This window comes from Camelus ferus, chromosome 6 (genome assembly GCF_009834535.1).
Source record: "Camelus ferus isolate YT-003-E chromosome 6, BCGSAC_Cfer_1.0, whole genome shotgun sequence".
In the NCBI taxonomy this organism is placed as follows: domain Eukaryota; kingdom Metazoa; phylum Chordata; class Mammalia; order Artiodactyla; family Camelidae; genus Camelus; species Camelus ferus.
The window spans coordinates 32,024,288-32,052,034 of NC_045701.1; the positions used below are offsets into that span (position 1 = coordinate 32,024,288).

At 47.1% G+C, this 27,747-nt stretch overlaps 4 protein-coding genes across 13 annotated transcripts in view; 3 read left to right on the plus strand and 1 right to left on the minus strand.

Annotated features, from left to right (window-relative positions):
- The window catches only part of RNF212B (ring finger protein 212B), a 56,726-nt gene extending 56,011 nt beyond the window's left edge, over positions 1-715 (plus strand). Inside the window, exon 15 of one of the 4 annotated variants that reach the window (XR_004320558.1) lies at positions 269-382. Coding sequence is in view for 3 of the 4 variants with exons in the window: in XM_032481711.1 (XP_032337602.1) it covers positions 269-448 (180 nt within the window). In the remaining variant the exon portion in view is untranslated. Of the gene's footprint in view, positions 1-268 lie in introns of all 4 variants that reach the window. The other 3 variants (XM_032481711.1, XM_032481709.1, XM_032481710.1) reach the window with 3 other exon arrangements.
- A 1,459-nt stretch (positions 716-2,174) lies between these two features.
- PPP1R3E (protein phosphatase 1 regulatory subunit 3E) lies at positions 2,175-8,311 on the minus strand. Of its 5 annotated transcripts, none has more exons than XM_032481720.1 (4): positions 7,226-8,311; positions 6,470-6,925; positions 4,662-4,799; positions 2,175-3,758 (listed from the first exon to the last, which is right to left on the minus strand). In XM_032481720.1, the coding sequence occupies exons 1-2, from the start codon at positions 7,640-7,642 to the stop codon at positions 6,503-6,505; spliced, it is 840 nt and encodes a 279-aa protein (XP_032337611.1). In that variant the 5' UTR covers positions 7,643-8,311; the 3' UTR covers positions 2,175-3,758; positions 4,662-4,799; positions 6,470-6,502. The 5 variants fall into 5 exon arrangements, with proteins under 5 accessions (XP_032337611.1, XP_032337609.1, XP_032337610.1 ...); XM_032481718.1 differs by having other exon boundaries at positions 4,662-5,468; XM_032481719.1 differs by having other exon boundaries at positions 4,662-4,802; positions 7,226-8,304.
- A 979-nt stretch (positions 8,312-9,290) lies between these two features.
- On the plus strand, positions 9,291-18,919 carry BCL2L2 (BCL2 like 2). Of its 2 annotated transcripts, none has more exons than XM_032481721.1 (4): positions 9,291-10,440; positions 10,719-10,806; positions 11,278-11,717; positions 12,338-18,919. In XM_032481721.1, exons 3-4 carry the CDS (start codon positions 11,286-11,288, stop codon positions 12,485-12,487), a joined length of 582 nt encoding a protein of 193 aa, XP_032337612.1. In that variant the 5' UTR covers positions 9,291-10,440; positions 10,719-10,806; positions 11,278-11,285; the 3' UTR covers positions 12,488-18,919. The 2 variants fall into 2 exon arrangements, with proteins under 2 accessions (XP_032337612.1, XP_006175913.1); XM_006175851.2 differs by having other exon boundaries at positions 9,293-10,419; positions 12,338-15,290.
- Positions 18,920-21,346: 2,427 nt separating this feature from the next.
- PABPN1 (poly(A) binding protein nuclear 1) lies at positions 21,347-26,154 on the plus strand. 2 transcript variants are annotated; one of them, XM_032481714.1, is made up of 7 exons: positions 21,347-21,878; positions 22,239-22,353; positions 23,058-23,125; positions 23,427-23,533; positions 23,983-24,070; positions 24,157-24,308; positions 25,239-26,154. In XM_032481714.1, the coding sequence occupies exons 1-7, from the start codon at positions 21,528-21,530 to the stop codon at positions 25,276-25,278; spliced, it is 921 nt and encodes a 306-aa protein (XP_032337605.1). In that variant the 5' UTR covers positions 21,347-21,527; the 3' UTR covers positions 25,279-26,154. The 2 variants fall into 2 exon arrangements, with proteins under 2 accessions (XP_032337605.1, XP_032337606.1); XM_032481715.1 differs by lacking the exon at positions 21,347-21,878 and adding an exon at positions 21,993-22,089.
- The last annotated feature ends 1,593 nt before the right edge of the window (positions 26,155-27,747 follow it).

Consider the following 27,747-nt stretch of genomic DNA (forward strand, 5'->3'; position numbering starts at 1 on the left):
TTTGGGGATTGACTAAGGAAGCTGAGTTGGGATACATTTAGTTTGGGTTTAGAAGGTATACATCTGTGGTTTGCAGTTACTTCTGTGAATAGTTAAATAGTAAATATAGTGTTATGGGCTGAACCGTCTACCCCTAAAATTCATGTTAGAGTCTTAAACTCCCAGTATCTCAGAATGTAACCATGTTTGGAGATAAGATCTATACAGAGGTAATTAAAGTGAAGTCTTTAGGATGAGTCCTAATCCAATATGACTGCTGTCCTTATAGGAGGAAATCTGGATGCAGACATGCACGTACGAAAGACTCAGGAAGAAAATGGCTATCTACAAGCCGAGAGAGAGGAACCTCAGAATGCAGTCAGCCCTGCAGACACCAACACCTGGATCTCAGGCTTTTAGCCTCAAAACTGTGAGAGAATTTCTACTGTGTAAGCCACCCAGTCTATAGTATTTTGTTATGGCAGCTTTAACAAACTAATACATACAGTTTCCAGGAATACTCCTAATGTCAACGATTCAGAGCTTATGACATTCATTATTGTAAATTTGAAAATGGCTCCAAGATCTTACACCATATATACTAAAGAAACTTGGTAGTGTTTTTCCAAGTTTGACAAAAATCCAAAAAAAAAAAAAAAAGTGACATTATTACTTATAAGGTGTGAAGATAACATTTTTCTAAATTATCAGTAATTTTTTAAAAAAGTAATCATGTAGAAGACTGATTTACCTCTCTATATTCTTTATGGAAAAATTATATATAGTCATCATATGAAAAGACTATCAAAATCAAAGCACATGCAACCAAAAAACAAAATAGTAGGAAAAAATATATAGGTTTGCCAGGTAGGTAATTTTAAAAACTTGTTATTTTTCTTGATTTTGTGATACCGTGGTTATTTGTCAGCTTTTTTAAAACTGTACATTATCTTTTCTCATCCTAAAATATATTCCCTTTGGTGCCTTGTGTATTTACATCTCTTGAAAAGGGCTCCTAAAGTTGTATGCTTCAGGCAACCAAAACCTTAGATCTATTCCTAGGACTAACCAAATGGATATGGTGAGTTTCCACCCCATTTAGGGAAACCCTGCTCCAGTGTTCTGTGCTTCATCATAAGAAACATCAGAGGTGAGTGCTGACCAATCAGAACTGCAAGTATTGAGGGTTTGGGATAGCAAAAGCTGTGATGGAGTATGCGGAATATTCAGACCAACCCACCACCAAAGATGTAGAGAAGTCCAGAAAGACTAGGGCCGCCGAGCAACCCCAGGCAATCAGCCATGGAGGGAACCCCTGGAGAACCCTCACTTACCTCTCCTTGGATATCTGCTCCTCATGCTGACTCTACCCTTCAGCATGTCTGGTTTCAATTAGAATGCATACTAAAGACTGGGTGCTCTGCAGTGACATCACAACTTGGCCATTATGATGTAATGATGAGGCATCTGATTATTCTTGGGCTAGGGCTTACCTATAAGGAACGTTGTTGCATTACTTTGCAGGTAATTGGACTCTCATCTTTCAGGTGGTGTGGGAGTCAATACTGATAGAATTGGATCTTTTTCAAGGATGCTTCCCTTTAGTATCTATTTCTGTTGCTCCATTCTGGATTTAGACAGAGGTCCTTGCTTTTTCTGTCCATTGTTATTTCTCATCCTTTGTTTTAGGGTTGCCATTGACAGGGAAAAGGGCTTGGCTCTTCCCTCTAGTGCCTAAGGAACAGAATGTAATTTAGCTGGCCCACTTAAGAAGAGCACCCCATGGAAGGGGGAACAGGGGGCTTTTACCTGAGCTGTTCCCTTTAACTGCACCAGCAGCTGATGCTCAGTGCTGGGGATGTAAGCGCTGGGCTCTGGTAACTTTCCTTACCACTACCCAAAATGGGGGTGCAATACTCTAGGGGTGTCTTATTTCAGTGCTGCCCAACTCCTCCATATCTCCTTCCCATCCAACTTTTGCATACCCAGAGGACTCTCACAGACAGGGAACAGGATTTTTAAGAAATTAGATGACCAAAAGAAAAAAAAAAAGAGAGAAAAAAAAAGATTGAAAAAAAAAAAAGGGAAATTAGATGACCAAGAAATGGGAGGGGGTGAGGGGGAGGAAGGAATCTTGCCTCTGGGTCTCTTCCACCCTCAGCCCCAAACCAACAATACTTCTCAATATCTTATGATATGCTTTCTTTTCATATTTCAATTTTATTTAAAATATGAGGTCTTTTATCCAGAAGGGAGGGCAGCTGTGTGAAGAAGCTGAAGTGAGGCACCATGCCAGTGGGTTTGGGGCCCGGTGAACAGGGCTGCACTGTGAGGGGGGTGGGGAGGCTCTGGGAGGGCCTGATGAGAAGTGGTTCTGGGGGATTCACATAGCAAACTTTCATTTCCTTGCTAGGTTAGCTATTCCATGGGTAGATTATTCAGTCTTTTTAGCAACTTCACTGTTCTTCGGCAATCTCATCGAAAGAAGTGCCAAGGCTGGGGACATAGCAGTCCCTTCTGTTTCTCTTTCCACCTGGGCGGGGAAGGGAATGGAAACTAGAAGCAGAAAATGAAACATGCCTGATGTAACCCCCTGCCATGAAAAATCGTGGGTCTGACTACGTGGAGAGAGGCCTGTGTAATAATCTCCTGCTCCATGTGTGTGGCCTGGACTGGGATGTGATCAGGGGGCCTGGGTTTAAGCCCCATCTCGAGATGCACTAACAAATTATCTGAACTTGCTGGAGTCATTTCTCATCTCTGGACCTGTGTCCTCATCTGTGGAGGAGTCTGGACAGGATGATCTCTAAAGACAAGCCTTTTCAGGTCTCTTGATTCTATGACCTGCTAATTGCAAGGATCCAGAGGAGCTCCACAGAAACACAGGAGTTAGAAGCAAGGGAGTGTGGGAGTTAGACTGGAAAGATGAGTTAGAGCTTATTATGAAGAGAAATGATGAGCTACATTCATAAAGGAAAACAAAGGAACACGAGGAATGTATTGGAAGACATTTGAGGGCTGGTTCTCTCTGCAGTGTTTCTGGAACCCAAGCCCCAGACCATGGTGATGGTTTCTCTGATGGTACTTCTCAGTCTTCTGCTGACACGTTATACCCTAAATTGCTCCTGTTCAGGCAGTCAATACTCTTTACAGGAAAGTCCCTACCACAGTGCCTGACACATGACACATCTCTAAACATTCTGCCAAACTCCTAGTGTTTCCCATGTCAGATGAGGCTATCAGCTCACCTCCAGGCCCTGGGGCAGCTCTGTATAGATAGAACCAGGAGACTCAGGTATTGGCTTTATAAAGCTGAGAATGGGGGCATGGGTGAGCCGTGGTACTTCTTAGAGAAGCAGCTCAGGAACAATGAATTCTCCTTGGTTGCCTGCCTCCAACCTGTTTGCATTTACCTGCTTAGTGACACTAGGGCTCCCAGAGAGGGCCCAAGCACAGACCATCCAGCAATTGTCCTAGTTGGGGACCCTCTTAGTGAAAACTTTAGGGAATTGGCCTGTTCAATGTTCGTGGGGGTAGTGGGAAGAGGCATAGCAGACCAACAGGTGTGGAGGACTGGCTAGCGCCAGGAGAGAATCCCAGTGTACAGAAAGGCTGGAGTCCAGATGGGTTCCCCAGTTCTCCAGCAGGCAGGTGCAGCTGTTCCTCACTGATCGTGCAGAGCTGGGACACTAGCACAGGACACAGCAGCAAGCTCCTGGAAGGAGCAGATGAAGCCTGGGACCCTCAGTGCTTTGCCTTCTCCAAGCCAGTTTGGGAGACTGGGAAGATGGAAAGACAGAGCACAATTAGAAACTGTAGGGGAGGGTATAAATCAGTGGTAGAGTGTCTGCTTAGCATGCATGAGGTCCTGGGTTCATTCTCCAGTACGCCATTAAAAAAAAAAAGAAAGAAAGAAAAGAAACTGTAGTCTTTTCCTAATTAGAGATATGTGGCAAGGGTTGTTGTTTAATGGCAAAGTTTTGATTTTGTTTTTAAAGGAAAATATAACATCATGGTTATGCACAGAGGCTCCAGCTTCTGCGTTCACAGTCCTAGCTCTGCCATTTACTAGCTGTGTGATCTTGAACAAATTACTGAGCTTTTCTGAACTGTTTTCTCTCTAAGACAGGAATAATATTACTCAACTCTGGGTGGTTTTGAGGATTATAATGCATGCAAGACACCAGATTTTGGTGGATATGTAAACGTGAGCGCTTAGGACTGCTAACACAGCATAACAGTAACGCATACACATCAAGCAAGAGATTATTACACAGAGCCTTAACCCAGTCTCCCGCTCCATTATTCTCCGTTGGGCTCCTCAATGATAACTAAAAAGTGCATTGGTTGGTGGCTTCCAGTACATTTTCTCTCTTCACTCTGCTAGAACTTTGACCTGAAGGTGATCCACAAGACGCATGAGATTGTTTTCTTCACCAGATAAGAATGATGTTTAAGTGGGCACTTGTTTGAGGAGTGACTCCAGGTTTCTCTCTTTTACCCATCCTTCTTCAAAGAATTAAGGCTTCGGAGAGGAGGGGCATGGTCACAAGCTCCACACTCTACTCTGAACGCACGTGTGGGCACATGTGCATGCACTGTCTCTCACTTAGTGATAAAAGGGGAATCCAGAAATTTTTGAGAAGTCAGTAACAGAGAAAAAGCTGTGGGGAGCTGCTTACCTGGGAGCTCCTTGTTCATCTGCAGCATCCGGAACTGCTTTTCCCTCTTCTCCCTTCTAGAAGACTGTCAAAAAGGAGTCTGAGGGAGGAAGGTGGATCAACCATGGTCTTGGAGAAAAGGAAGTAGGGTCTCCACCCCTTCTGGAGGGAGAAGGAATAGCAGAGATCAACAAGGATGAAGGGGGAGGTGGATGGAAATAGAGAAAATGAAGGTAAATGGCCTGTAAGCTAAAAGAAAAATGAAAGCAATGAGAGGGGGACAAGGAGAGAGGAAAGCAAAGTTTAGGCAGAGGGTGAGAGAAAAGGAAAAGCAACCAGCAGAGGAGAAACACAAGGCATGAGTGAATGGGTAGAAAAGTCCAGCTTTCCCATTTCACTTGCTCAGAGTATGGAACTGACTGCCATCTTCTGGTACCATTCAGTTTTCAAGTTGCTCTGATTCTTGATTTGAAATGTTTTCCATTTCTTATACCCATGATCCTTTATCCTCAAGAAAGCCCCCAGTATCGTTTCCTTTCATCTCTGGGCTCCCAAGCATCACTTCCCCCAACAGAGAGGCACCTCCCCAAAGCTGTTTCATAGCATCCAGGCTGGAAGTTGGGGGGTGGGGGGCGGCAAAAGGAAAAAGCAAGGGGCAGAAAGTGCTGTGGTTTGAAAGAGGGCCTGGAATACCCTGAGGCTGCTGGCTGGTTATGGGATGCTTCCTGGGCTCTGGAATGGGTGTCGAAACCTGGAGGACCCATCCTCAGTCCCAACCAGACGCTTGGGGTCGCTGTGTGTTCTAGACTGCAGCACTCCAACTGTAGGCTGGAGAATGTGGCTTCTTATCCACACTGCCCCTTACAGATGGTAAAACGTCAAAGCAGGAAGGGGCCTAAGAGATCACCTAACCCAAATCCAGTTTCCCAAGGAGGAAATTGGGGCCCAGAGAGGTGAAGTGACTTGCCCAAAGTTATGCAGCTAGTCAGTGACTTTCTTTTCTTCTGTGGCAGAAAAAATCCTGTGGCTCACCTGTCTCTTGACAAATACAGTCCATAAAGTGTTTAGAGGTCATTAGAAGGCACCCAGAAAGGTAAGGCTGGCATTTTTCTGGAAGCCCCTGAGTGTACCAACCCCTTGGGCACCACATTATTTGGCTACAAGGACAGGCCTGGAGTTGGTTTTGCTTTCACTTTAATGCCCGGAGCTGCCTGGAGGCTGGAGGAAGGAGCTCTGACTGTTACCTGCCGTCACTCCCCAGCCAGTGGAGACTTAAGTCAGGGGCTGGCAAGGGTGACAAGGGATTCCTGTCATAATGCCAGGGACTGAGGAGCGATGGCCAAGTTCTGAAACTTAAGCAAGGCAATTATGGCTGAGTTAAAGCTAGGAAAGGCAGGGCTGGGGGACCTGCAGTGGCAAAGGCTGGTAAGAGAGGATGAGCCAGCAATCTAAATGACTTCAGTTGCGGTGGGCTCCTTGTACACACAAAATACCTCCTCAGTCCCAAACCTTTGACTGCCCCTAGGCCTGGCGAACCCACTCACTTTCTCCCAGTGCCCGTTCACGGAAGAGAACGTCACCATCGTCCCAATTCTTTTGATTTTTTACTACTCTTCCAGCACCCTTTGTCTCTCATACCTTGAGTTCCTTCCACTCACATCCACTCCAATTTCCCCCATTTTCATTGATTCCATCCACTCCCCATACCCCCTTTGGTTTCTCCCATCCTCCTCGCCCTCCCCCACTTGACTCTCGGGCAGCTCCCCGCCAATCTCGGTTTCTCCCATTCCTCCCCGCCAAATCTTCGGGCTCCCCCAGCCCCCGGGTGCCTTTGGTTTTTTCCGCTGTCAGCCGCAGGTATCTCAGATAAAGTGGATCCAGCCCTGGGGTTCCGGAGCTCCGCCACTGCCCGGGTGCTCGGGCCCATGTAGAGCATAGTCACGGCCGCCGTTGTTGTCCCAGAACTCGTGGCCCGTCACGCGGTAGCGCAAGGCGAAAAGCAGGGCGCCGCCAATGGGTGGCGCTGGCAGGCGGAAGGCGAAGCGGTCGGCGCGCGGCGGAGGCGGGGCTGGGCCCGCGTAGGCTGCGGGCGCTTCGCGTTGGCTCCGCCAGCCGTCGGCGCTCCAGCGCACGCTCACGCGCTTCTCGTAGGCCAGGTCCAGCACGCGCGCGCTCCCGGCCACGCCCAGCGGGCCCGCCTCGGCGCGTTCCAGGCAGATGCGCTGCGCCTGCAAGCGGGCGGCGAAGCTGGGCTCGCTGGCCGGTTCCAGGACTGCGCGCGCCTCCTGCGGGGAAAAGGGGAGAGGAAAAGAGGAAGCCCGGGCGAGAGGAGGGGAGAAACAGGGGGCGGGGTCAGGGCGAGGCACCGGACCAATCCAAGACTGTCTAGTGTCCCGGCGGTCAGAGGGGGCCTAGCTGGGAGAGTGGCCTAAAGCCACTCGCCAATGGGGACCCCAAAAGGGGATGAGTAAGAGCAAGCCCAGGTCGGGGGTGGAGTTGGGTGCTCTGTGGTAAATCCACTCCGACACGCCCGCCGCGGCCAGGTGGGGGAAGTCCCGGGGAAGGGGCGTGCCTCTGCCGCCTACCTGGAGGCCACGGGCGCGGGGCTGGCACGGCGCAAAGTGGCGGAGGGCGTCCCTCTGCAGCTGGACCTGCACGTGGCGGGGCACCCGGGGCAGCTCTCCCGGGCGGAAGCGGCGGACGGCGGCCAGCTCCAGCCCTAGCGCGTCGGCGAAACGCACTCTTTTGCGGGTGTCGGGGCTGTGGTTGCGGGGTGGCCGGGTCCCGCCGCCTCCGGCGGGCGCAGAGCGAGCCCGGCGCCCCCGACTCGGAGCGTGAGCGCGGGATCGGGCCCCGAGGCGCGTCCCGCCCTCGCCTGGCTCCTCCTCCGGCTCCTCCTCGAGGCTGGGCCTCTGGCTGCGGTAGTAGGCGCGTTCTGTCAGCGCGGCGATGAAGCTCAGGTTGCGGGGGATGTCGGTGCGAGGGGGCCGCTCGCGAGACATGGCACCCCCCCCACCCCCGTCCCGGGGCCCTACCGCAGCGCCACCGCGCTGCCTTCCCTTCGTGTCTCCAACCTGCCTGGCGTCCCTGAAGAAGCTTCAGACGTCCCTCGCAGTTGCGTACTCTCCTTGCTGTCACCTCCAGAATCCTCCACCTCCCCCAGCTCTGCCTCGCCTCTGGGACTACCTGTCCCTCCCACTGTCCGTCAGCTCCCAGGGTCTTAGACCATCACCTCCTGCGAGCTGTCTGCTCTGAGCGTGCGCTCACCCTTCGGTCCCGCGGCCCTCGCGGGCCCTGGCCTCCGCCCACAGCCCTCTGACAGGTGGCTCCCCATCTATCTTTGCTGCTGCTGCACCAGGAGGCGGGGACTCTACCCCTTCCGTCCTGAGACCACTCTGCCTTCCCCCCCCTCCCCTAAAAAAAACGGTCTCAGCCTTTCTGGCACGGGAAGAGTTAACACAGAGTAGAAAGTAACCTTTCCTTTTCTTTTAGAAGGTTCAAAACGCCCAGCCTGTAACTTTATCTTCAGGGCTCACCGTTTTCTTTCCTAAACCCTAGACTCCAGGTTTGGGAGGAGGGTGGCTGTGGTTACAAATAAGGCAAGGTCAAAAAAGCTAGGTAGAGTCTCAAATAGAAATTGAGATATGGAGCTCAAAAAGGTGGGTGGAAAGAGTTCTGAGCTGAGAGTTGTAGAGACACATAGCTTCTTGTCTCACCTCTGGTGCTCTTTAGCTGCTTGACCTTGAGCAAAGCCCAACTTCTCTGGACCTCAGTTTTCTCATCTGTAAAAAAAAAAAGTGTATTAGAGTTCTGATCTCTAACCTGACTGTAAGCCCTTTGAGGGCAGAGGCTGTGTCTGATTCATGGTCTGTTTCAGGACATAGTCAGCCCTCAAATTGTTGAATGAGTCATCACACATCTCTCTTGGAGCTGGAGCTGTGGGGTTCTAGTTCCAGTAGGAGCTCCAAGAAGCACACAGAGCTGTCTTTTTACTACTATAGTGAAAAAATGTAAAGTTTTATTTGCGCTTACAATGTAGTAGGTACAAATACTAACTCATATAATACAGCCACCATAGGAATAGAGAGTATTATACCGATTTTATAGATGAGAAAATTGAGGGAGAGAGGGGATAGGACTCTTGCCCAGGGCACATAAGTTAATATTTGGGGAGCTGAAATTGGAAACTCAGCAGGCCCACTCTAAAGTGTGCTCTTTTCCCACTTAGTTATATAAGATTAAACCATTTCATGGTAATAGTTAACATCTTCAGAGCATTGAAATACGGAATCGTAGAGTAGAAGTGGAATTTCTAAATTTAAAGCAGCAAGAGAGTTTAACTGTAAAATCACAAGTGACTAAGCTGAAAATAAACAGTGAGACATATACTATCTTATACAATTCATTCCTGCTTGCATTTTAACTCTAGTATGAATGATAGCAATGCTGCCTAGCCAGGATTCATTTTTAAAGTGATACTGAGTTTTATTTTCTTATGTTATACATTCATATATAATCCATGGACATTCTTTTCGTATCTTAGGTTGTAAAATAATGTTACACTAATTTGTGTTACAGTCGGTTTAAAACTGTCTTTCTTGCTCTGGCAAAATATGTCATTGATGGAATAGGTAAGGTTCAGGGTTAGCCTGTGTGGCCTGAGGTTTTCTGGGAGAAGCTCTGTTGCCTTGTCTACAGTTTGAACTGCCTTTCCTAGGCTCTGTGGTGTTGGTCTGAGCAGATCATAGAGATACACAGCTTTGGACCTGGTGTAATTTGTGTTGGTCCAGAAGTCTTTGTTTCTTAAACAGCCACCATAGTGATCTTCAAACATCTGACTGAGGCTGCTCAGTAACTGGCCAGGGCCATTGAGTGATTTGTTCAATCAACATTTACTGAAGGTCTATTACGCCATGAAGACATAAAAATGAATAAAAGTCAGTGCCTGCTCTCACTAAGCTTATAAATAAATGAGTGCACAGACAGTAATATATTTAGATCCTGAGACTTAAAAGTGTTTTTATTTCAAGTAAATGTCTCAGAAGAAATCAGGATGCAAATGAAGGACTGGACTAGCTTATTCACTAAAAAACAAGGCAACCTTCATGTGTGGGGGTAAAAAGAATTAAAAAGAAAACCAATCCGATTACAAAAAAAGAAGAAAGAAGAAGAAAAGGTACCTGCAGAAACTGCTTGCTATCCAGTCCTGAATCCCTGATGCCTGGCTAAGGCCCCAACTCACGAAGGGCCCAATGGGTCAAAGGTCCCGGAGAAAAGAGGAAGTGAAGTGTTTGGTGTCTGTCTCACATCTGCCAGTCCCACAGGGTGAGGCAACTGGCAGGCAGTTCCCACCGGAATGGGAACTGCTCTTCTTTTCTGGTCACCTACCCCAGGGCTGGAAAAGATCAACAAGTGCATGGAACATCAGAGACCTTTTGGAACTGCTGAATTTGCACCAAGGTTTCCTGAGGCCCAGCCAGCTTCTCTGGGCCACCTCCAGGTTCAGGAGCCCCGCCCGGCCCTTGGTGCCCTCCTAGCCCTGCTCTTCTTGGCCTCCAGCCGCCCTCTCTCTTCCTGAGTTGTGGCCCTTCCCAAGCCTGCGTCCCAGCCCCGCCCCTCTCTCTGGACGCATCTCTGGGCCCCATCATCACCCGGCGCCGGGCCCTCCCTCCCGCCCCCCCCTTCTCCTCCCTCCTTCCTTCCCTCCCTTCCTCCCTCTCTCCCTCCCTCCCAGCTCCTGCACCAGGAAACGGCCCGGATCCCGGCAGCGGCCTGACCCGTGAGATCCCTAACCTGGCAGGCAGGCGGGGTTGGAGACTGGCTGAGGGTGGGGGTGAGGGAGGAGCTGGGCCTTTGGGCTGCACTGGGGGGAGCTGGGAGTGTAGATGGTGTCGGCAGGAAGCCCTTGGCCCTGGGTTTCCCGGGAGGACAGTCATTAAACATGGATTCGGCCATACAGCTGGTAGAGCGCAGAGGGCAGGGGCCTGGTCCCGGGAGCTGCAACCCCAGCCCTTCTCAGCCTAGACCCTGATCCCTGGTCTTCCCCACCTAGCTCTGATCTCCCCCTCCCCTTCCCAGGGCTCCACGTTGGGCAGGAGGATGAAAGGCCCCAGCTGGGGGCTCCTTGCCACCAGCGCTGGGTCCTAAGAGCTGCCATCCAGGCTGGGTGAGTGTCCCCTTCCTTCTCTGTCCCGGCAACCCTTTGCTTCTCCCCTTTTCCCTTTAGCCTCTTTCTCCTCCCCCATCTTGTGCCTCTGCCAGCATCTTCACATCTTGCCTCTGGGGAGGTCCTAAGCCCCTTCCTCTAGCCAAAAAGGTGTGCAGTGTGGAGAGTGGTATTGTAGGGGTGTCACTAGAGCTGTTGTCGTCTTATTATGGAAAGAATGTAAAGTATTTAAATAAGGAGACTTACTTGTTTTCATTTAATTTGGCATATTACGAATTTAAGGGCCAGCCCCTCATGCCCTGGCCACTCACCATGGCCTAATTTCCTTGTTCTTACCCTTCCCTGCCCAGTGGTCTCTGAGCATTCCCCCCACTTCCCTCCCTGTCTCATTGGGCTGAACAAACCTGAAATGCCCCCTTCTGCATCTCTGACCATGTACTCATGCCAGTCTTTCGTGTTTGACTCCTACAGCCGCCCGGATGGCGACCCCAGCCTCAGCCCCAGACACACGGGCTCTAGTGGCAGACTTTGTAGGCTATAAGCTGAGGCAGAAGGGTTATGTCTGTGGAGCTGGCCCCGGGGAGGGCCCAGCTGCTGACCCGCTGCACCAAGCCATGCGGGCAGCTGGGGATGAGTTCGAGACCCGCTTCCGGCGCACCTTCTCTGATCTGGCGGCTCAGCTGCATGTGACCCCCGGCTCGGCCCAGCAACGCTTCACCCAGGTCTCTGATGAACTCTTCCAAGGGGGCCCCAACTGGGGCCGCCTTGTGGCCTTCTTTGTCTTTGGAGCTGCGCTGTGTGCTGAGAGCGTCAACAAGGAGATGGAGCCACTTGTGGGACAAGTGCAGGAGTGGATGGTGGCCTACCTGGAGACGCGGCTGGCTGACTGGATCCACAGCAGTGGAGGCTGGGTAAGAAGCTTCTCAATTGCTGCTCTGCACATCCCTCTGTAAAGCTGGTCTCCATGGGGAAGACAGGGGCTATGGCTGGAGCTGGGTGCAGCTACGCTGGGAATGAGGCATGGGGGCTGTCTCCCTATTTGGGTGGAATCAGATGCCCTCACTGTGGGCATCACTGGACTCTGCACTCCAGGGCTGCCATGCAGTCATCACTGGGTGGGCTCGGTGGTCCAAAGCAGAGAACAGAATACACAATAGCCAGGTAGACCCTGCAGGGAAATGGCATCCAGTTGTCAGGAGCTTTTTACACCTAGGTACATGGCCTGGGGGGCAGGGATCAGGGATGGGTGGTGGTCAGGCAAATCTTGGCATAGGATGCCAGTTCTGAGTAGAATTTTTGTCCAGGGAAAGGATGGGATGCACTCGAGGTAGAGAAGAAGCAAATGAGCCAGGCGCTCACGAGGGATCCGAGGGGCTGGCGGCCAGAAGAGCTTTGGCCAGAGAGGAGTTGGGGGTGGGACAGTGCTTGCAGTGGATGGAACTGGAACTCTTCCTCTCCTCTTTTCTCCACTCCTTCCTCTCCTGATATCCCTTTCTCCTTCTTTCTCTCCTACTTCCCTTCTCTCCCACAGGCGGAGTTCACAGCTCTATACGGGGACGGGGCCCTGGAGGAGGCGCGGCGTCTGCGGGAGGGGAACTGGGCCTCAGTGAGGACAGTGCTGACGGGGGCCGTGGCACTGGGGGCCCTGGTAACTGTAGGGGCCTTTTTCGCTAGCAAGTGAGAAAGTCCAGGGCCAGGTGGGGCTAGGTGTGGCTGGGGGATGGGAGAGCGGGAACAGAACAGACGAATGCCCTTGGAAGAAGTGGGTGAATGGATGGGCATGGAACGGGGATGGGAAGGGGCAGGGTAGTATGTGACGGAGTGGATGGTGCCAGGTAGGCGTTGCGAGAATGAGCTGGAGACACTGAGGAATGTATTTGGAAAGTCAGCGGGGCCAGGAGATGGACTCATTCCAGGGTTGGGGGAGGTGGGGGAGGGATCATGCCTATAGGTGTAGGCACACAAAACTCTACCTGGAACATGATCTGCAGCCCTGAGGAAGGTGGACTTACAAAAGGGGTTGGCGTCTCCATTGAATGAGCAGGATTTGGGGGAAATAGAAGACACATCCCTTTGGAATGGGAGCACGGGGTTCTCAGGGGATAGGGAGAGGTGGCTGTGACCATGGGCTGCTGGGCCACGCGTGTGCATGTGCACGCGTGCTTGTGTGCATGCTGGGCTGCTTGTCTAATCTGGTGGCACTGGATTGCTCTGGGAGAAAACATTCCCTCTTGCAGTGTTGAGAACAAGGACCAGCTCTCTGTTCCTCCTCCCAACCCCCTTCACCCCTCCTCCCCTTGTCCTGCTGCCTCAAGGCTGAGGGAGAAACACTGTATCCAGACTGAGGGCTTTGGGCACTTTTCTGCAGAAAGTTGTCAGCAGGGCTTTGGAGAGAAGAACAGTTCTGCAGCTGGCCTTGTTCCTTCATCTCCTTCATCATTCCCCTCCCTTGTACATCACGCACTCGCTGCTGCCTCCTGGGCTCTGACAGAAAGGCAGGGCTGCGGAGCCTACGGTGGGTGGGGGCTCTGGGGGCTGGGGCTGCCTGCTGCCCTCCCTCTCACTGAGGCACACTGGTGCCTAAAGTGTTCCCTATCTCTGGGACCTTCTGTACCCAAACTTAAACTCTAAATTGGGACTCTTACTAATTTTCCTTTTGAGCGTGTGGACGTCAATGCAGATCTAGAATACAGTCTGGGTCCTGCACTGTGTCTCAGTGAGACTGTTGATGCCTTGAAAGGAACATTCCGGCTCTGAGCCCCATGGGTGTGAGGGTGACATGTACTCCGAGAAGGGCCTATTCCGTGTGGTGGGCTGTGGTGCTGCTTTATCAAGGGCCAGGCGTCTGGGTTCTAGAGTACCTCCCGTGACCTAGGAGCATTTATATTTTCTTGGAAGCCACACTGTTTTCATGGGTGTTACTTACCTGTACCTCAGAGTCTGAGGATGTTCACTTTAGAGCTCACAGTCCTCTCGAACAGATTCGGATGACAGCTTTTTCTTTTGAGAAAGATATGATTTCACTCCAGATGCATGCCCTGAGCCAGACCTCACTGCTGCACTTTCCAAGGTGCTAAAATTGCTGCTCTCCAATGCTGACTTCTTCAGACACAGTGCTCTAGAACCCTGCCCTTGATCCTGAGCACTGACCAGCTTAGCTAGACCATGGTTGACTCTTCTTGGAGATTTTCACTTGGTCCCAGAATGTGGCAACATAGTTGTATTCACTAGAATGTGGGACCAAAATTGGCCTCAGGTGTTTAGCTCAGACTTTTGCTTTTGAGAGAGGGCTGCACTTTTTAATGGTATTTTTGGGGAGGAGGTGGACTGCATGAGCCACTTGGTCTGTCGTGAGTATGCTGGTACCGGGCACTCAGAGCCGGTCTGTGGCAGGCAGTTGGGGTGGGGGGTCTCTGACTTGCTCAGGACAAACTAGGCCAGTGGTTTTCCAACTGCTTGGCAGAGCCCCGAAGTTTCCTAGGGATTGCCTCAGGAGTCCTTGGGGGAAATGAAGTGGGGGAGGGGAGCGCTGAGCAGGCAGGGTGACTTGCCTTCAAACAGAACAGCTCCCCTTTAGCTGTCTTACATATCGGGGTTCAGGGTAAGATTTTATTTGCATTAAGGGGTTTGCTGCTGAAAACAAGTTGGAAAACCACTGACTAGACCATCAGCTCCAAATTGGAGCCTGTGCTCCCCCAGGTTTGGGGCAGACTCTTCCTCCTACCCTCTACCACAGGACGCCTAGCCCTGGTAGCTCTCCTGGGAGCCTTTAGCAAACGGGTGGCAGGGACTGTGGTCAGGTCACCGAAAAGCCCTGCTCTGAGGCCTTCACACCTGGGTAGAAAGAGAGGCTGTTTTCTGAAAGGGTGAAGGGCTTGGTCTGGATTCCCAGAAGCATAGCTCGGATGGGACCACAGTGGGCAGTTTCGACCTGTCCTGCCCTTCTTAGCTTGAGGGGCAATGGAAACCCCAGAGACTCTTCTGTCAGGGAAAACTAGCGACTCTCTTCTAGAGCCATATAATTCCTTGGGATTAGTTCTTGGCCAAGAAGGCTGAGTATGGCTCCCAATTTTTAAATCCATTTCATTTTTTAAAAAATAAGGGAAATAAATCTTATTGCCATTTTTCAGAGATTAAATAGGTGGAGAGGGTGTTTCTTGCTCTCCAGAGCCCAAAGGGACAAATAGGGACTTTGCTTAGGCCAAGGAAGGAGCAGAAGTAGGGCAACTAGGTCCTGCACTTATTAATCCCACTCCCCATTGATTCTAGGGCATACACTATTTTACTTTTTTAAATCATAAAGCGGCGGGAGAACAGATTTGGTTAGTATAGAAGAAAAGAAAAAGCTCTATAAATATAAATATATATTCCTGTATTTTTATTTAATAATTTATAAATACCAAGTTCATTTGACTTTTATTTTTGTGTAATATGTAATGGTCGTATTAAAAAAAAATAAATAAAGCCCAGAAGTTTAATGAGAAGGACTGAGCAGGGTTTGTGACTTCTATCCTGTATAGCCTGGGGTCAGGACATTTCTTGATCTCATCATCTCATCATGGCCTTGTTAAGGCCAAGAATTAGATTAAAAGGGATTTGGGAAAGTGCTGAGAAAGAAAAGAAAATCAGAGTTGTTTCCCCATGCCCTCACCCCAGCCAAATGCCCAAAGCCAAGAACTACATCTGTGCCAACCCAAGCCTTGAGAGGGTGTGTGTATATGGTACTTTGGGATGGCCACAACAGAAACCAAACCAAAACAAAGAAAACCTACCAAAAATTTGTGCTGGTAATCAAGTCCCCAGTTGTGGTTCAGCCTCTAATCGGAAGCGATAGTGAGCATTTCTCCTCAAAATCCTGCTGCCTACACTTCAGACTTAAAATAAGTCTGGCAAAAATGGAGCCACTGCTTACTTTCCTGGTCCCCTGAGACAAAGGGTTTCAGCCACTTAAATGCAAACTGCTAAACTAGATGGAATCTATAGGAATTATTCAGACCATCCCTCAAAATCAGGTATGACAGGAATTGTGATCTTAATTTTAAATTATTAAGTTGAAGTTTCTAGTCTTTCTATAATCCAATGCAATAAAATGGTATTTGGGTTTATGTGTTAAATTGTAGTGAGAAATACACTGCTTAGAGGAATCTAGTGTTGCATTTCTATCCTCTCTATATAGAAAAATCTTCAGGACATATTAAAATCATGTAGTGGCTTGGTGAACATGGCTTTAGGGAAAAGGGAATTAGATGTTCTTAATAGTTAATATCATCAGGCTATGATAGCTACTGCATTTCTTTCTACTACAGTGTGATTAGTTTATATTTTGCCTAGTTCCAAAAGGCATCTGCAGCATCTTACTGTAATACACAAAAAACAAAACAATAGGAGAATATAGATTTTTAAAGTAAGGGTAAAGGGAAAATGGAAATATTACAATAAAATGACAGCAAAAGGAAAATTAAAACAGAAAAGCATTCTATAAGCAGTATTCCCAAATATTAAAGGTAGGTTATGAATTCAACTCTGAGCATCCTGGCAACTAAAGCAAACTGGAAAATACAATGAGATTCATATCCCTCTTAGGACTTATAAAAGCCCACCAGTTCCTCAAGATGGGCAAAAAGTTTTGTGGTTCTTCTGAGAAGACACTGAGTAATATAGTGGACACCATCCTCTATAACACCTGACAGCAAATATGATGTTGAGTTTTACACTACTGTTTCTTGTAGAAACACCAAATGGGGATTCAGTAGGTCCTAAGCTTGTTCTGTCAGGTTCATTACAGTTTAGCCCAAATATGCTCTCCGATGCTATAGTTTAATATAGGGCTAAGTTTCAGAGTGTCTAAATGGAGAGATGTTTATCCTTCAGACAGTTCTCTGTGAATGTTATTTCTCCAAATGGCACTTTTGATAAAAATTGGGCAACATTTAGTTACACTTTCTAGCAAATTGATGGACTGTAGTCTGTTTTTAGTTGAGAGCGGGTCCTTTGAAAACTTTAAAAGCTGCCTTAAATGTGGATACAGGTGAGATATAAATAAATTAACAGTATTTTTAAAATCAGTCAGGAAACGTAATATAATGGAATGTTATATAGCTCTTTATTCATTCATTCAGCAAACATTCAAGCATCTTCTGTGTGCTAAGCATAGTTCCAGGCACTGGGGCAGAGAAATGAACAAATAGGTATGAATTTCTGCCCTTATGTTACATATACTCTAGAAATGGAAACAAACAAAGACTAACTACATAAATAAATAAATTTCACAACATTCATTAACATAACATTTCACATTAGGTGACAAGTGCTATGGAGAAAAATAATTCATTAAGGCAGGATTGGGAAGGTGAATGTATAGGTGTCAATGTTAAATAGAGTGATCAGGGAAGGCCTCGTTTCTAAGGTAACTTCTAAGTAAAGTCATGAAAAATGAAATTAGAAAAATATTGTTCTTGATATGGAAAAATGTTTCTCTTATTGGGTGAAGAAAACAGATTAGAAAATAATATATACAGTATGATCCCATTTTGCTTAAAAAATATGTACACACACACACACACACACACACACACACACACATACCTCTATATGTATTTGTGTATTGAAAATTTCAGGAAGGGTATATGCCAGAATATCATTAGTGATTATCTCTGGGTGGTGGATTTTGTGGGTGATTTTATTTTTTCACTTTGCTGTCAATATTTTCTGACTTTTGATAAGGAACATATATTTCTGGTACAGATTATCAAAACAAGTCCTTCAGGTACAAAGCTTTCTAAAAGTTAAACAAACAGAATGGAAATTAAGCAGCCAAAGAGAGGCTCTTTCTCATTTAAACAGCCATCCTACTTCCATGCAAAGGTGGACTTAGAAAGTTAAGGTAGGCCAGGCCAGACTTTGCATCAGAAAATAATTGGCATCAGTTCCAAAACAGAGGTAAGTAATGATCAAGGTTCCAAGGTTCTGTATCAACACTGTCCAACAGAAATATAATGCAAGCCACATGTGTAGTTCTACATTTTCTAGTAGCTTCATTAAAAAAGCAAACAGAGGTAAAACTAATTTTAATAGTATTTTTTAACTCAGTCTTGAAAAACTATTATAATTTCAACCTGTAATTAGTACTGAACAAATATAAGTTATTTTACAGTTTCTTTTTCATACTAAGTCTTTGAAGTTTAGTGTACATCAACATTTCCAGCACATCTCAGTGGAGACCACTCAAATTTCAAGAGCTCAGTAGCCATGTGTCACTAGTGGCTACCATATTAAAAAATGTACTTCTAGATGTGAGAAAATTATTGCAGCCAATAAAAGTAAAAATTTCAAAGCAGGAGTTAAAAATAGGAATGAAACCACCAGGAAGCCAAATATTTATGTTGTTACAGTGAGAAAACTTTTCCTTTCCGTACAGTACTGGACATGCCCTCATCCATTTTTACTGATTTGATTCTCCTTTTCTCAACTCCACTGACCATTCACTTTTTGACACATTTTTCCTCCTTCTAGGGCACAACAGCACTTAGTTCTAGTTTTTCTAAAACTCCACGGCCCTCTATTGACAGGTTATTGCTGAAGGAGGCGTATACTCATAATGGGTGAATCTTACAACATTACATACCACGTTTTGAAAAATTCATTCTCAGAGGAAAGCTTATCTCTTTGATGTTCTCTATGCATCAACAACAGGCAAGATATTCTGTAAGACTATTATAGAAGATCATTTATTCAGTTAGGATTTATTGAGCACACAGTGATAGGCAATGGCAGTACAAATATAATTAAGAAGGCGTCCTTGCCTTTTACAGTTTACAGTCTGATAGGGAAGTATCTTACAGCTCACCAGGCAAATATCTTTTAAAATGTGTTTGTAAATTTTAAATAAAAATAATACATGATATGGTGGGGAAAAAATCAAAACATACAAAATTATACAGATCAATAATCCACTACCTAGAGAGAACCACTATTAACACTGGTATATTTGTTTCCCATCTTTTGTCTGCACTTATATTTTATGATCATACTGTATATACAATTTTGAATACTGCAATTCTGCTTACTATTATACTGCAAGCATTTTTCCTTGTCATTAAAAATGTTTTGAAGACATCATGACTATATAAAATTACATCTATGTTTGTACAATAATTTTCCTGAAAAGTGCCCACTTGGACAATCAAGTTGTTTACATTTTTTCACTATTATGAACACCTTTATTCTCAAATGTTTGTCTAGTTTTTAGATTATTTCTTTAGAACAGGTTGTAAGAAATACAATTACAGGGTTAAGAATCTCAACATTTTAAAAGCTTTTGTTGCATATTGCCAAAGAAAAGATTGCACTGGTTTATTCCTTTTTTCCCCCAATGCCCAAGTTGTTTTTTAAAAAATCAGAAATTACATAGTTTTAATCAAATTTATATACAATTTTACAGTCTACTTCTTTGGCCTAAAAAAATTATTTTTTCCAAGTTACCAGATGCTATGTGTGAATCTTTTTTTTAAATAGGTGCATAATAATCATCTTTGGTTGTAGTTATAGTTTGCCTAAACATTTGTCTATTGTTGGAATTTAGTCTTTTTCCGATTTTAGCATCATACTTTCCTCATCCCTAAAAAAAGTTACGGTATTGAGGCTGTTTACTTCATAATGTTGTGAGAATTCAATGAGATTATATAATAAGAAGTCAAGGATGGTGCCTGTTACAAAATCAAGTGCTCAACAAGATTGGGATTCAAAGCCATAATTTTAAAAAAAATCATATTTCCCTTGATTGGCTTTCTTAGTTTAAATTAGGTACCAATAAGCATCAAAGTTTTGATTAGGTTACAATCAGTAGAAAAGATTCTTCTTCCAGCAAACTCACAGTCTTTTAGAGCTTGTCTTCAGTGCTCGACTTAATTCTCCCAGATCACTGAAGCTGAGATGGATGAAGTAATTTTCAGTGAAATTTTAAGCAACTGTGACTCTGCTCCAAGACCCCCTGTTTCTGAGGTAAGGATTTGTGAGAAAAAATGAGGGTGAGGGGAAAAGTTGGGTACATGGAGAAGATTTTGACTTTTTGATTTGCTAATAGGCGTCTCATCTTGTCCAAATCGCCATACCCTAGCCATGCAAATCCTGTCTGGGTTGTTACGATTAACTATTTGTTTGGGCTCATGCGAATCTGGTTCTCAAACTGTAGCTTCGTCTGACTACAAATATCCCTGTTGCAAACTTAGCACCGCCGTTCCTTCCTTTTTAATAAATGTGTAGGATCACCATTAAACAAACTATGGCAACCCTGCCTTCCAGGGTTAGGTCTCACTGGTATCTCAGAGAGCAGCAGTGTGGTGGAATTCCTCTGGGGTCTGAAGGAAAGCACTGAAGATGAAGAGTGGCACTCAGATCCCCAATCAATGTATCCTTTGATTGACTAACATTTATTTGGACACTTGCTATGTGCTGGGCATGTAGCCCTACGGTAGAGATGCAAATATTAATAGGATACAACCTCTCATCTCCTAGCTCTTATTAAGAAAGGCAGCACAAAATAATTAAGTACCCAGTGGAGGTAGGCCCGCTTTGTCATGGGAGAGGAGGGGAAGCTAATGGAAGGCTTCTCAAGAGAGGTAATGATGGGGTTAGCAGCAGTCGGTTTAAGAGAGACTATCGCGTGTACTGAGGCACAGACCTGGGTGCAGGTATACCCACTGGAATAAGAAGTGTGGAAATAACTCACAAAATAGCCTTGTCTTGAGTTCTCTAAGGCCAAGGTAAGGAGTTTTGAGACTTTACCAGGCCAGCAAAGGGGCGCCAGCTCGGTCTGGTAGTGGTGTGGACTGGAGTGGTGACACTGGAAGCTGACCCTTTAGGGGCTGTAGCAAGCAGTTTAATAGAAGAAAAAGGCTGAAACTGGGGCATGAGCAGAATGGTCGGAAATTACGCCTATGCAAGAAAACAGCACGTACAGGGCTGGTACTGGAGAGGATTCCTCCCACCTTACTGGTTTGGGGAGATCTGGTGGATAGTGGTGCCAATAACCTGGGTAGGAAAAGTAAGCTCCTTACTGGAGAACGCCATTCAGAACCCTCCATTTTCAGCAACATCCCATCTGCTGGTACATTCCTGGTAGAAGACCAGTTTCCAGAAACTGCCGCAGTGTTTCCGGTCTCTGCCTTCCAAGAGTTCACTAGATGGTAACCAGCAGTATCAAGATGGCGGTCTCCTAAAGCCTAGTCATGTGACTTCGGGTTTCCCTCCCTGGAAGCCCGGCAGTCCGTTCGGGGGTAAGGTTCATCTTTCACGAAACGCGGTCAGCCTTCGAATCTCGCGAACCAATCGGCATTTGAGACTGGGCCACTTCAGCGAGGCAACCAGAAGATTGGTCCTTTCCACTCGCCTAGCCGGCAGCCAATCACTGAGCATCATGTACTTCTCGACCCGCCAGTAGGCGGGGGAGAAGCAGGAATGTCGTCACAGCGTGGCGGTATTGTTACCTAAGAACTTGAGAGGAGGTGGGATGTGTGTTGATTGACAGACCGATTTCCCCTACCGGGATTTGAGAATTTGGCGCAATCCCCCGCCTTAGGGGTGGGGTCTTATTTGATTGCCAAGTAATATTCCCCAATGGAGTCCTAGCTTATGGTGACGGGCAGGCTGCTTGACTAATGAGTCCTCGGCGTGGCCGGCGCAGCTCTCCAATCGCTGGGCGGCGGGCCCCAGTCTGAGCGGCGATGGCGGCGGCGGCGGCGGCGGCAGCAGCAGCGGGGGCTGCGGGCGGTCGGGGCTCCGGGCCGGGGCGGCGGCGCCATCTTGTGCCCGGGGCCGGTGGGGAGGCCGGGGAGGGGGCCCCGGGGGGCGCAGGGGACTACGGGAACGGCTTGGAGTCTGAGGAACTGGAGCCTGAGGAGCTGCTTCTGGAACCCGAGCCGGAGCCCGAGCCCGAAGAGGAGCCGCCCCGGCCCCGCGCCCCCCCGGGAGCTCCGGGCCCTGGGCCTGGCTCGGGAGCCCCCGGCAGCCAGGAGGAGGAGGAGGAGCCGGGACTGGTCGAGGGTGACCCGGGGGACGGCGCCATTGAGGACCCGGTGAGGGAAGAAGGGCGAGCGAGAAGGCCCGCGACCGGCAGGCCGGGTCACGGGAGGCCCAGAGCTCGGGCGAGCGGGAGGCAGGCGGGGGGTGGGGGTGGGCGGGGAATAACGTGGCTGGGGCCGGGCCGGGGACGCAGCCTCGACCGCGAGAAGGAGCCCAGCCGGGTTGATTCGGGCGTCATGGGTGACTAGTGTTGTTCTAGAGAAGGTAGCTTGCTTTTCTTTTCATCATGACTCTCGCGTGGGGCGAGGGAAATGGCCGAGTATGGCTGGCGCTGCGCGCGGACCGAGAGCAGGGCAGAGCCCCTGCGTTGGTTCCTCTTAAGCTCTTCTCCATACCCTCCCCACTCATTGTAGGAGCTGGAAGCGATCAAAGCTCGAGTCAGGGAGATGGAGGAAGAAGCTGAGAAGCTTAAGGAGCTGCAGAACGAGGTAGAGAAGCAGATGAATATGAGTCCACCTCCAGGCAATGGTGAGTAACTGGCGGTTGCACGCGGAGCCCAGGTCCTCGGATTGGAAGGGTTATTGGAGCACAGTTTATACGGAATTAGATGCTCGGGACCTTGGAGCGGCTTGTCTGAACATTTACGGGGCAGGTGCCGTGGTCATAGTCCATTGTGTGTTTCTCTGACCTTTGTGAGACAGAACTTACGTTTCGGTGATGGTAGTCTTGTGCCTCCCTTTGTCTCTGTTACAAATGTGTTGCTCTTTGTTCTTGGTCTACCTCTATCGTTTGTGGAGGTTGCCAGCTGGCATTTGACCTTCAAGTCTAATAGTTCTTTTCATCATTTGGACCCTTTAGTTAGGAGTCCTAAGAAATTGCTCAGCTGCGGGGGAGCTTCCCCTCCAATCTAGAAATGTCGAGTCTCAGCCCACTTTTAATTTTGTTCACTTTTCAAATTATTTCAACCAAAGCTGTTCGGTAGGTACTTAATTGGGGTCGGGAGGGAATTCCTGTGCTGTTTTCTTTGATTTTCAAGAATGTATTAATCTGTTTCTTAATTTGTCAAATATTTAATGAGCATCTACTGTGTGTTAAACTGTCCTAAATAATGAGTACAACAGGGAACAGAACAGACCAAAATCTTTGCCTTCTGCTAGTGGTGGTGGTCGTGGTGCATATATTGGCCAAGTAGAAAACAAGTGTTTTTTTTCCTGATTCTTCTTTCTTCAAAGCTGGCCCAGTGATCATGTCCATTGAGGAGAAGATGGAGGCTGATGCCCGTTCCATCTATGTTGGCAATGTATGTACTAGGGCGTTAATTGAGGTTGGGGGAAACCCTTATTTGGGGAGGTTATTTAATAAGAGTCTGAAAGGAACCATCTCCAGGATAGGTTGTGGACTTAAGGAGTGGAGGGAAGGTTGGAATGAGGTGAAAGGTAGTCGTGATTAGCAGAAGCTCTGGGGTTGGAAAGAAGAGAGATTAGTTCCTTAGACAACTAGATTTGATGTGCTTTGAAGTAAATGTGTGGCCCAACCCAAAGGCTAGTCAGGATGCCTGTTGAAATGGAAGTTTGCCCATTATCTGAAATGTACCCCCACAGGTGGACTATGGTGCAACAGCAGAAGAGCTGGAAGCACACTTTCATGGCTGTGGTTCAGTCAACCGCGTTACTATACTTTGTGACAAATTTAGTGGCCATCCCAAAGGGTAAGTGGGGAAGTAAGTTGAGGTCATTTTAATCACAGTTTATAAATAAATCAACTATGTTTTATATTGAGCAGTAAGTTAACTGGATGTTAAAATAAGTGGTCTTTGTCTTTTGAGATATATTAAGCATTATTGTTGGTATGTATCAGGGGTTGCACATAATTGCCCCTGGAGGCCTGACATAACAAAGATGAAGGGTGGGTGTGGGTGGGATCATGAACTAAAAGGGAGGGCAGCTTCTGCTTGGCCCCACCTTGTTCCACCACCGTATCTTATTTTAAAACTTTTCAAGAGTGCAAATTTTGATTAAAATCTTCCATTAAAAATTTCTTGGACAAATAATTCAAAATGTGAACACATTGTACTCAAAGCCTGCCTACAAGTTGGATTTGACTTACGAGCTGCTGTTTGCAACCCCAGATAGATAAAGTGACAATTACTCTTTTCAGGTTTGCATATATAGAGTTCTCAGACAAAGAGTCAGTGAGGACTTCTTTGGCCTTAGATGAGTCCCTATTTAGAGGAAGACAGATCAAGGTAAGCTTTGCCCATTGCTGTTTGAGTTCTGTGTCAGTTCTCCAGGTTGACTCTCAGCCTTTCTGTTGCACATCTCTCACTCTCAGGTGATCCCAAAACGAACCAACAGACCAGGCATCAGCACAACAGACCGGGGTTTCCCACGAGCCCGATACCGTGCCCGGACCACCAACTACAACAGTTCCCGTTCTCGATTCTACAGTGGTTTTAACAGCAGGCCCCGGGGTCGCGTCTACAGGTCAGGATAGATGGGCTGCTCCTCTCCCCCGCCTCCCATGAACCCTGTATGCTTCCTTCTCTCCTCATCTGAGGAACCTCCCTCTGTTATCCTCCCCTTGGTTCCAGGGACTTGGTCTCCTGCCTGTGCAGGGTGAGGAAGGTAGTTGCAGGCCAGGCCAGGAGGCCAGTCTCATCTTTTTCTGGAGCAGGAATTGGTGATAAGGGCTGGATCTGTCCACCCTGTTCTGAGAGAGGCTTCTTCCCCCAGCCTTTATTTCCTTGAGAGTTGATGGCAGTGAAGGTGTTTACACAAAAGGCCGGGAAGAACAGGGCCTCAGTGCAGTGAAAGTGCTACTTGGACATTTGCTACTTTTCCCAGAGTTAGGGAGGGGTTGAAGTTTGAACCTCCCTTGGAAGAAAACCAGAGGCTAGCTGATCCTCAACAGCCATGTGGGAGGATAGTGAGATACTTTTTAACTAGCCGGTCTTTTGCAAGGTTGATTTCTCACTGGGCCTAGTGTGGCGCCCATGGTGCTGCTTTGCTTTACTTCCATCTCTTTACATTAAATAGACAGGTAGGCATGTAAACCTTGGCTTTTCATAAGGTTTACCTATCTGCTCCCAGGAGTTAGGGAGAGTCTGTTGGTGAGGGCCAAGGGTTTAAGAGCTGTGGAGAACTGAAAACTGGATAAACATTGAGTCCTTTTTCTTACCCCTGTGTCTCCGATGCACTTCTTTACTGCCACTGTTTGGCGGAGTATTCTATTAATTCCCCCCTCCCATTTGCCAGGTGTGTTACTGTTTCTGGGATTGTGGGGTCAGTTTTAGGATTTGGAAGCTTCTTTTCCCCTTTCCCTTCACAGTAACTGGGGCAAGGGCCCACGGGGAGGGGCTTGTACTGAACTATTTAGTGATCATGTTAACACCTAACTCTCCTTCTTTCTTCCAGGGGCCGGGCTAGAGCGACATCATGGTATTCCCCTTACTAAAAAAAGTGTGTATTAGGAGGAGAGAGAGGAAAAAAAGAGGAAAGAAGGAAAAAAAAAAAAAGAATTAAAAAAAAAAAAAAGAAAAACAGAAGATGACCTTGATGGAAAAAAAAAATATTTTTAAAAAAAAAAAGATATACTGTGGAAGGGGGGAGAATCCCATAACTAACTGCTGAGGAGGGACCTGCTTTGGGGAGTAGGGGAAGGCCCAGGGAGTGGGGCTGGGGGCTGCTCATTCACTCTGGGAATTCGCCATGGACACGTCTCAACTGCGCAAGCTGCTCCCCGTTTCCCTGTCCCCCTTCACCCCCTTGGGGGCTGCTCAAGGGTAGGTGGGCATGGGTGGTAGGAGGGGTTTTTTTTTACCCAGGGCTCTGGAAGGACACCAAACTGTTCTGCTTGTTACCTTCCCTCCATCTTCTCCCTAACTTTCACAGTCCCCTCCTGCCTGCTCCTGTCCTGCCAGGTCTACTACCCACCCCACCCCTCTTTTCTGGCTCCCTGCCCCTCCAGATTGCCTGGTGATCTATTTTGTTTCCTTTTGTGTTTCTTTTTCTGTTTTGAGTGTCTTTCTTTGCAGGTTTCTGTAGCCGGAAGATCTCCGTTCCGCTCCCAGCGGCTCCAGTGTAAATTCCCCTTCCCCCTGGGGAAATGCACTGCCTTGTTTTGGGGGGTTTTGGGGTGTTTTTTGTTTTTCAGTTTTTTGTTTTGTTTTGTTTTTCTTTGCCTTTTTTTCCCTTTTATTTGGAGGGAATGGGAGGAAGTGGGAACAGGGAGGCGGGAGGTGGATTTTGTTTATTTTTTTAGCTCATTTCCAGGGGGTGGGAGTTTTTTTTTAATATGTGTCATGAATAAAGTTGTTTTTGAAAATAAAAATTGTTTGGCCTTTTGGGTGTATGGTTTATTTATATGTCTTCCTATTCTCTCTTAGATCCCAGATGGCTGTTAATTCTTTCTGGAAGTGCTGGTGTTGTGGAGGGGAAGTTCCCACTTATGAATTAAGGAGTAGGAGTTAGAATTACAACTAGCAGGAACATGTGTTTAGTTGTGGATGATGGGTTTTCTAGAAAGCATGTAGCCCTGATTGGCATTGGAGAGGTAAATTAAATGAGCCTGGGGACGTAAAAGAATGGCCAGATTGGTGTGCTGTAATAGCACTTGTGTGTGCTTCTGATAAAATTTATGTGCAAATGTATTATCTGCAGCAGCAGCACTAGATTCTTAGGTTGGGGTCTGGGTAGCCGTTCTTGTTTTCTTTATCCAAGGATAGATTCAAAAATGAAAACAAACCAACATTTAGTTAAAAAAGTAATAGCAGAGCTTGTTGTCTTCTCTAGCTGTGCAGTGACCAGTTACTATGTTCAGCTAACTTACTTTGGATCATTCCATTAATTAGGACTTAACTGGCTTTTCATTGAGTATCCTTGAATTTAGAAGTTTAGTTACTTGGGCATATTAGTAACCTAATTTCTCCATTTGAGATTATAATGTTAGATTGGTCTTAAAATACTTGGGTACTGCATCACCTACCACCCACCAAGACTTTGTAACCTTTCCATTACTTACAGGGTTTCTAAATATTTAAACCTCTTGCACTATTCACTTACATTCTTAGGATGTTTTGTTCATGATTACCTCTGATCTAGGTGCTCTCTTGTTCAATAATCTTAGGTTAAAGAAATGGCTCTCCATATCCATGGAGCCTTAGCCCACCTGTCAGATGGCTTTGTATTCTGAATTCTCAGGTCAGTATCAACCGCATAATTTAGTATTTGATCATTTATTGTACTGCCTCTTAACTGTGTTATTCGTTAGGTGTTTGGGAGTCTTTTCTTTAACTGGATTGAACTAGAATAGTGCCTTGTAAGCTGAGTATGGAAACTTAAAAGAGGTTGATGAGCAAGAGCTGGAAAAAGTGTTCAATATTAACTATTAGGAAAGTGTCATATCCTAAGTGGTTTGATGTTCCTAGTGCTGGGAAGGTCTGTCCACCAGGGGGCACTAAGTGGCTGTCAAAATCTTGGAGGGTGAATCGTTTTGGTTTGGTTTTTTTGGTTTTTTTGGACGCTTGTTTTTAATTTTCTATATTCAGTCAGTTCTACTCAACATCCTGTTCATTCTCCTCTCCATTCTACTTTAATTGCTTGAGCAACTCCCCATCCTCATTGTAGTGAACTGGCAAATAATTTCTGGTTCCAGACTTTCCAGAAAGGCCCTCATGCTGCCAGGTGTGGAACTAAGGCCTTTCCCTTTTTGATCCTGATAGAATTTTCCTTCCACAGCCCTCCCTACATATTTTGCACTGTGCATTCCAGTTGAGTTTCACTTGGTTTTCATGTATTGCTTATGCTGTTCCTTCAACCTGCTATGCCCATCACATCTATTCTGTCAGAATCAAAATAGAAGCCAAGGTGTATAAGCCAGGTGTATAAGCCAAGTACCACAGCTGGGAAACTTCTTGATTCCCTA

Excerpts from the sequence above, each read along its gene's own strand:
- PPP1R3E (XM_032481720.1), bottom strand. The coding sequence starts at position 7,642 with ATGTCTCGCGAGCGGCCCCCTCGCACCGACATCCCCCGCAACCTGAGC. Across the intron at positions 6,926-7,225 it reads CCCGCGCCCGTGGCCTCCAG|GAGGCGCGCGCAGTCCTGGA; the intron begins GTAGGCGGCAGA and ends TTTTCCCCGCAG.
- BCL2L2 (XM_032481721.1), top strand. The coding sequence starts at position 11,286 with ATGGCGACCCCAGCCTCAGCCCCAGACACACGGGCTCTAGTGGCAGAC. Across the intron at positions 11,718-12,337 it reads TCCACAGCAGTGGAGGCTGG|GCGGAGTTCACAGCTCTATA; the intron begins GTAAGAAGCTTC and ends TCTCTCCCACAG.
- PABPN1 (XM_032481714.1), top strand. The coding sequence starts at position 21,528 with ATGGCGGCGGCGGCGGCGGCGGCAGCAGCAGCGGGGGCTGCGGGCGGT. Across the intron at positions 23,126-23,426 it reads GTTCCATCTATGTTGGCAAT|GTGGACTATGGTGCAACAGC; the intron begins GTATGTACTAGG and ends GTACCCCCACAG. Across the intron at positions 23,534-23,982 it reads TTTAGTGGCCATCCCAAAGG|GTTTGCATATATAGAGTTCT; the intron begins GTAAGTGGGGAA and ends TACTCTTTTCAG.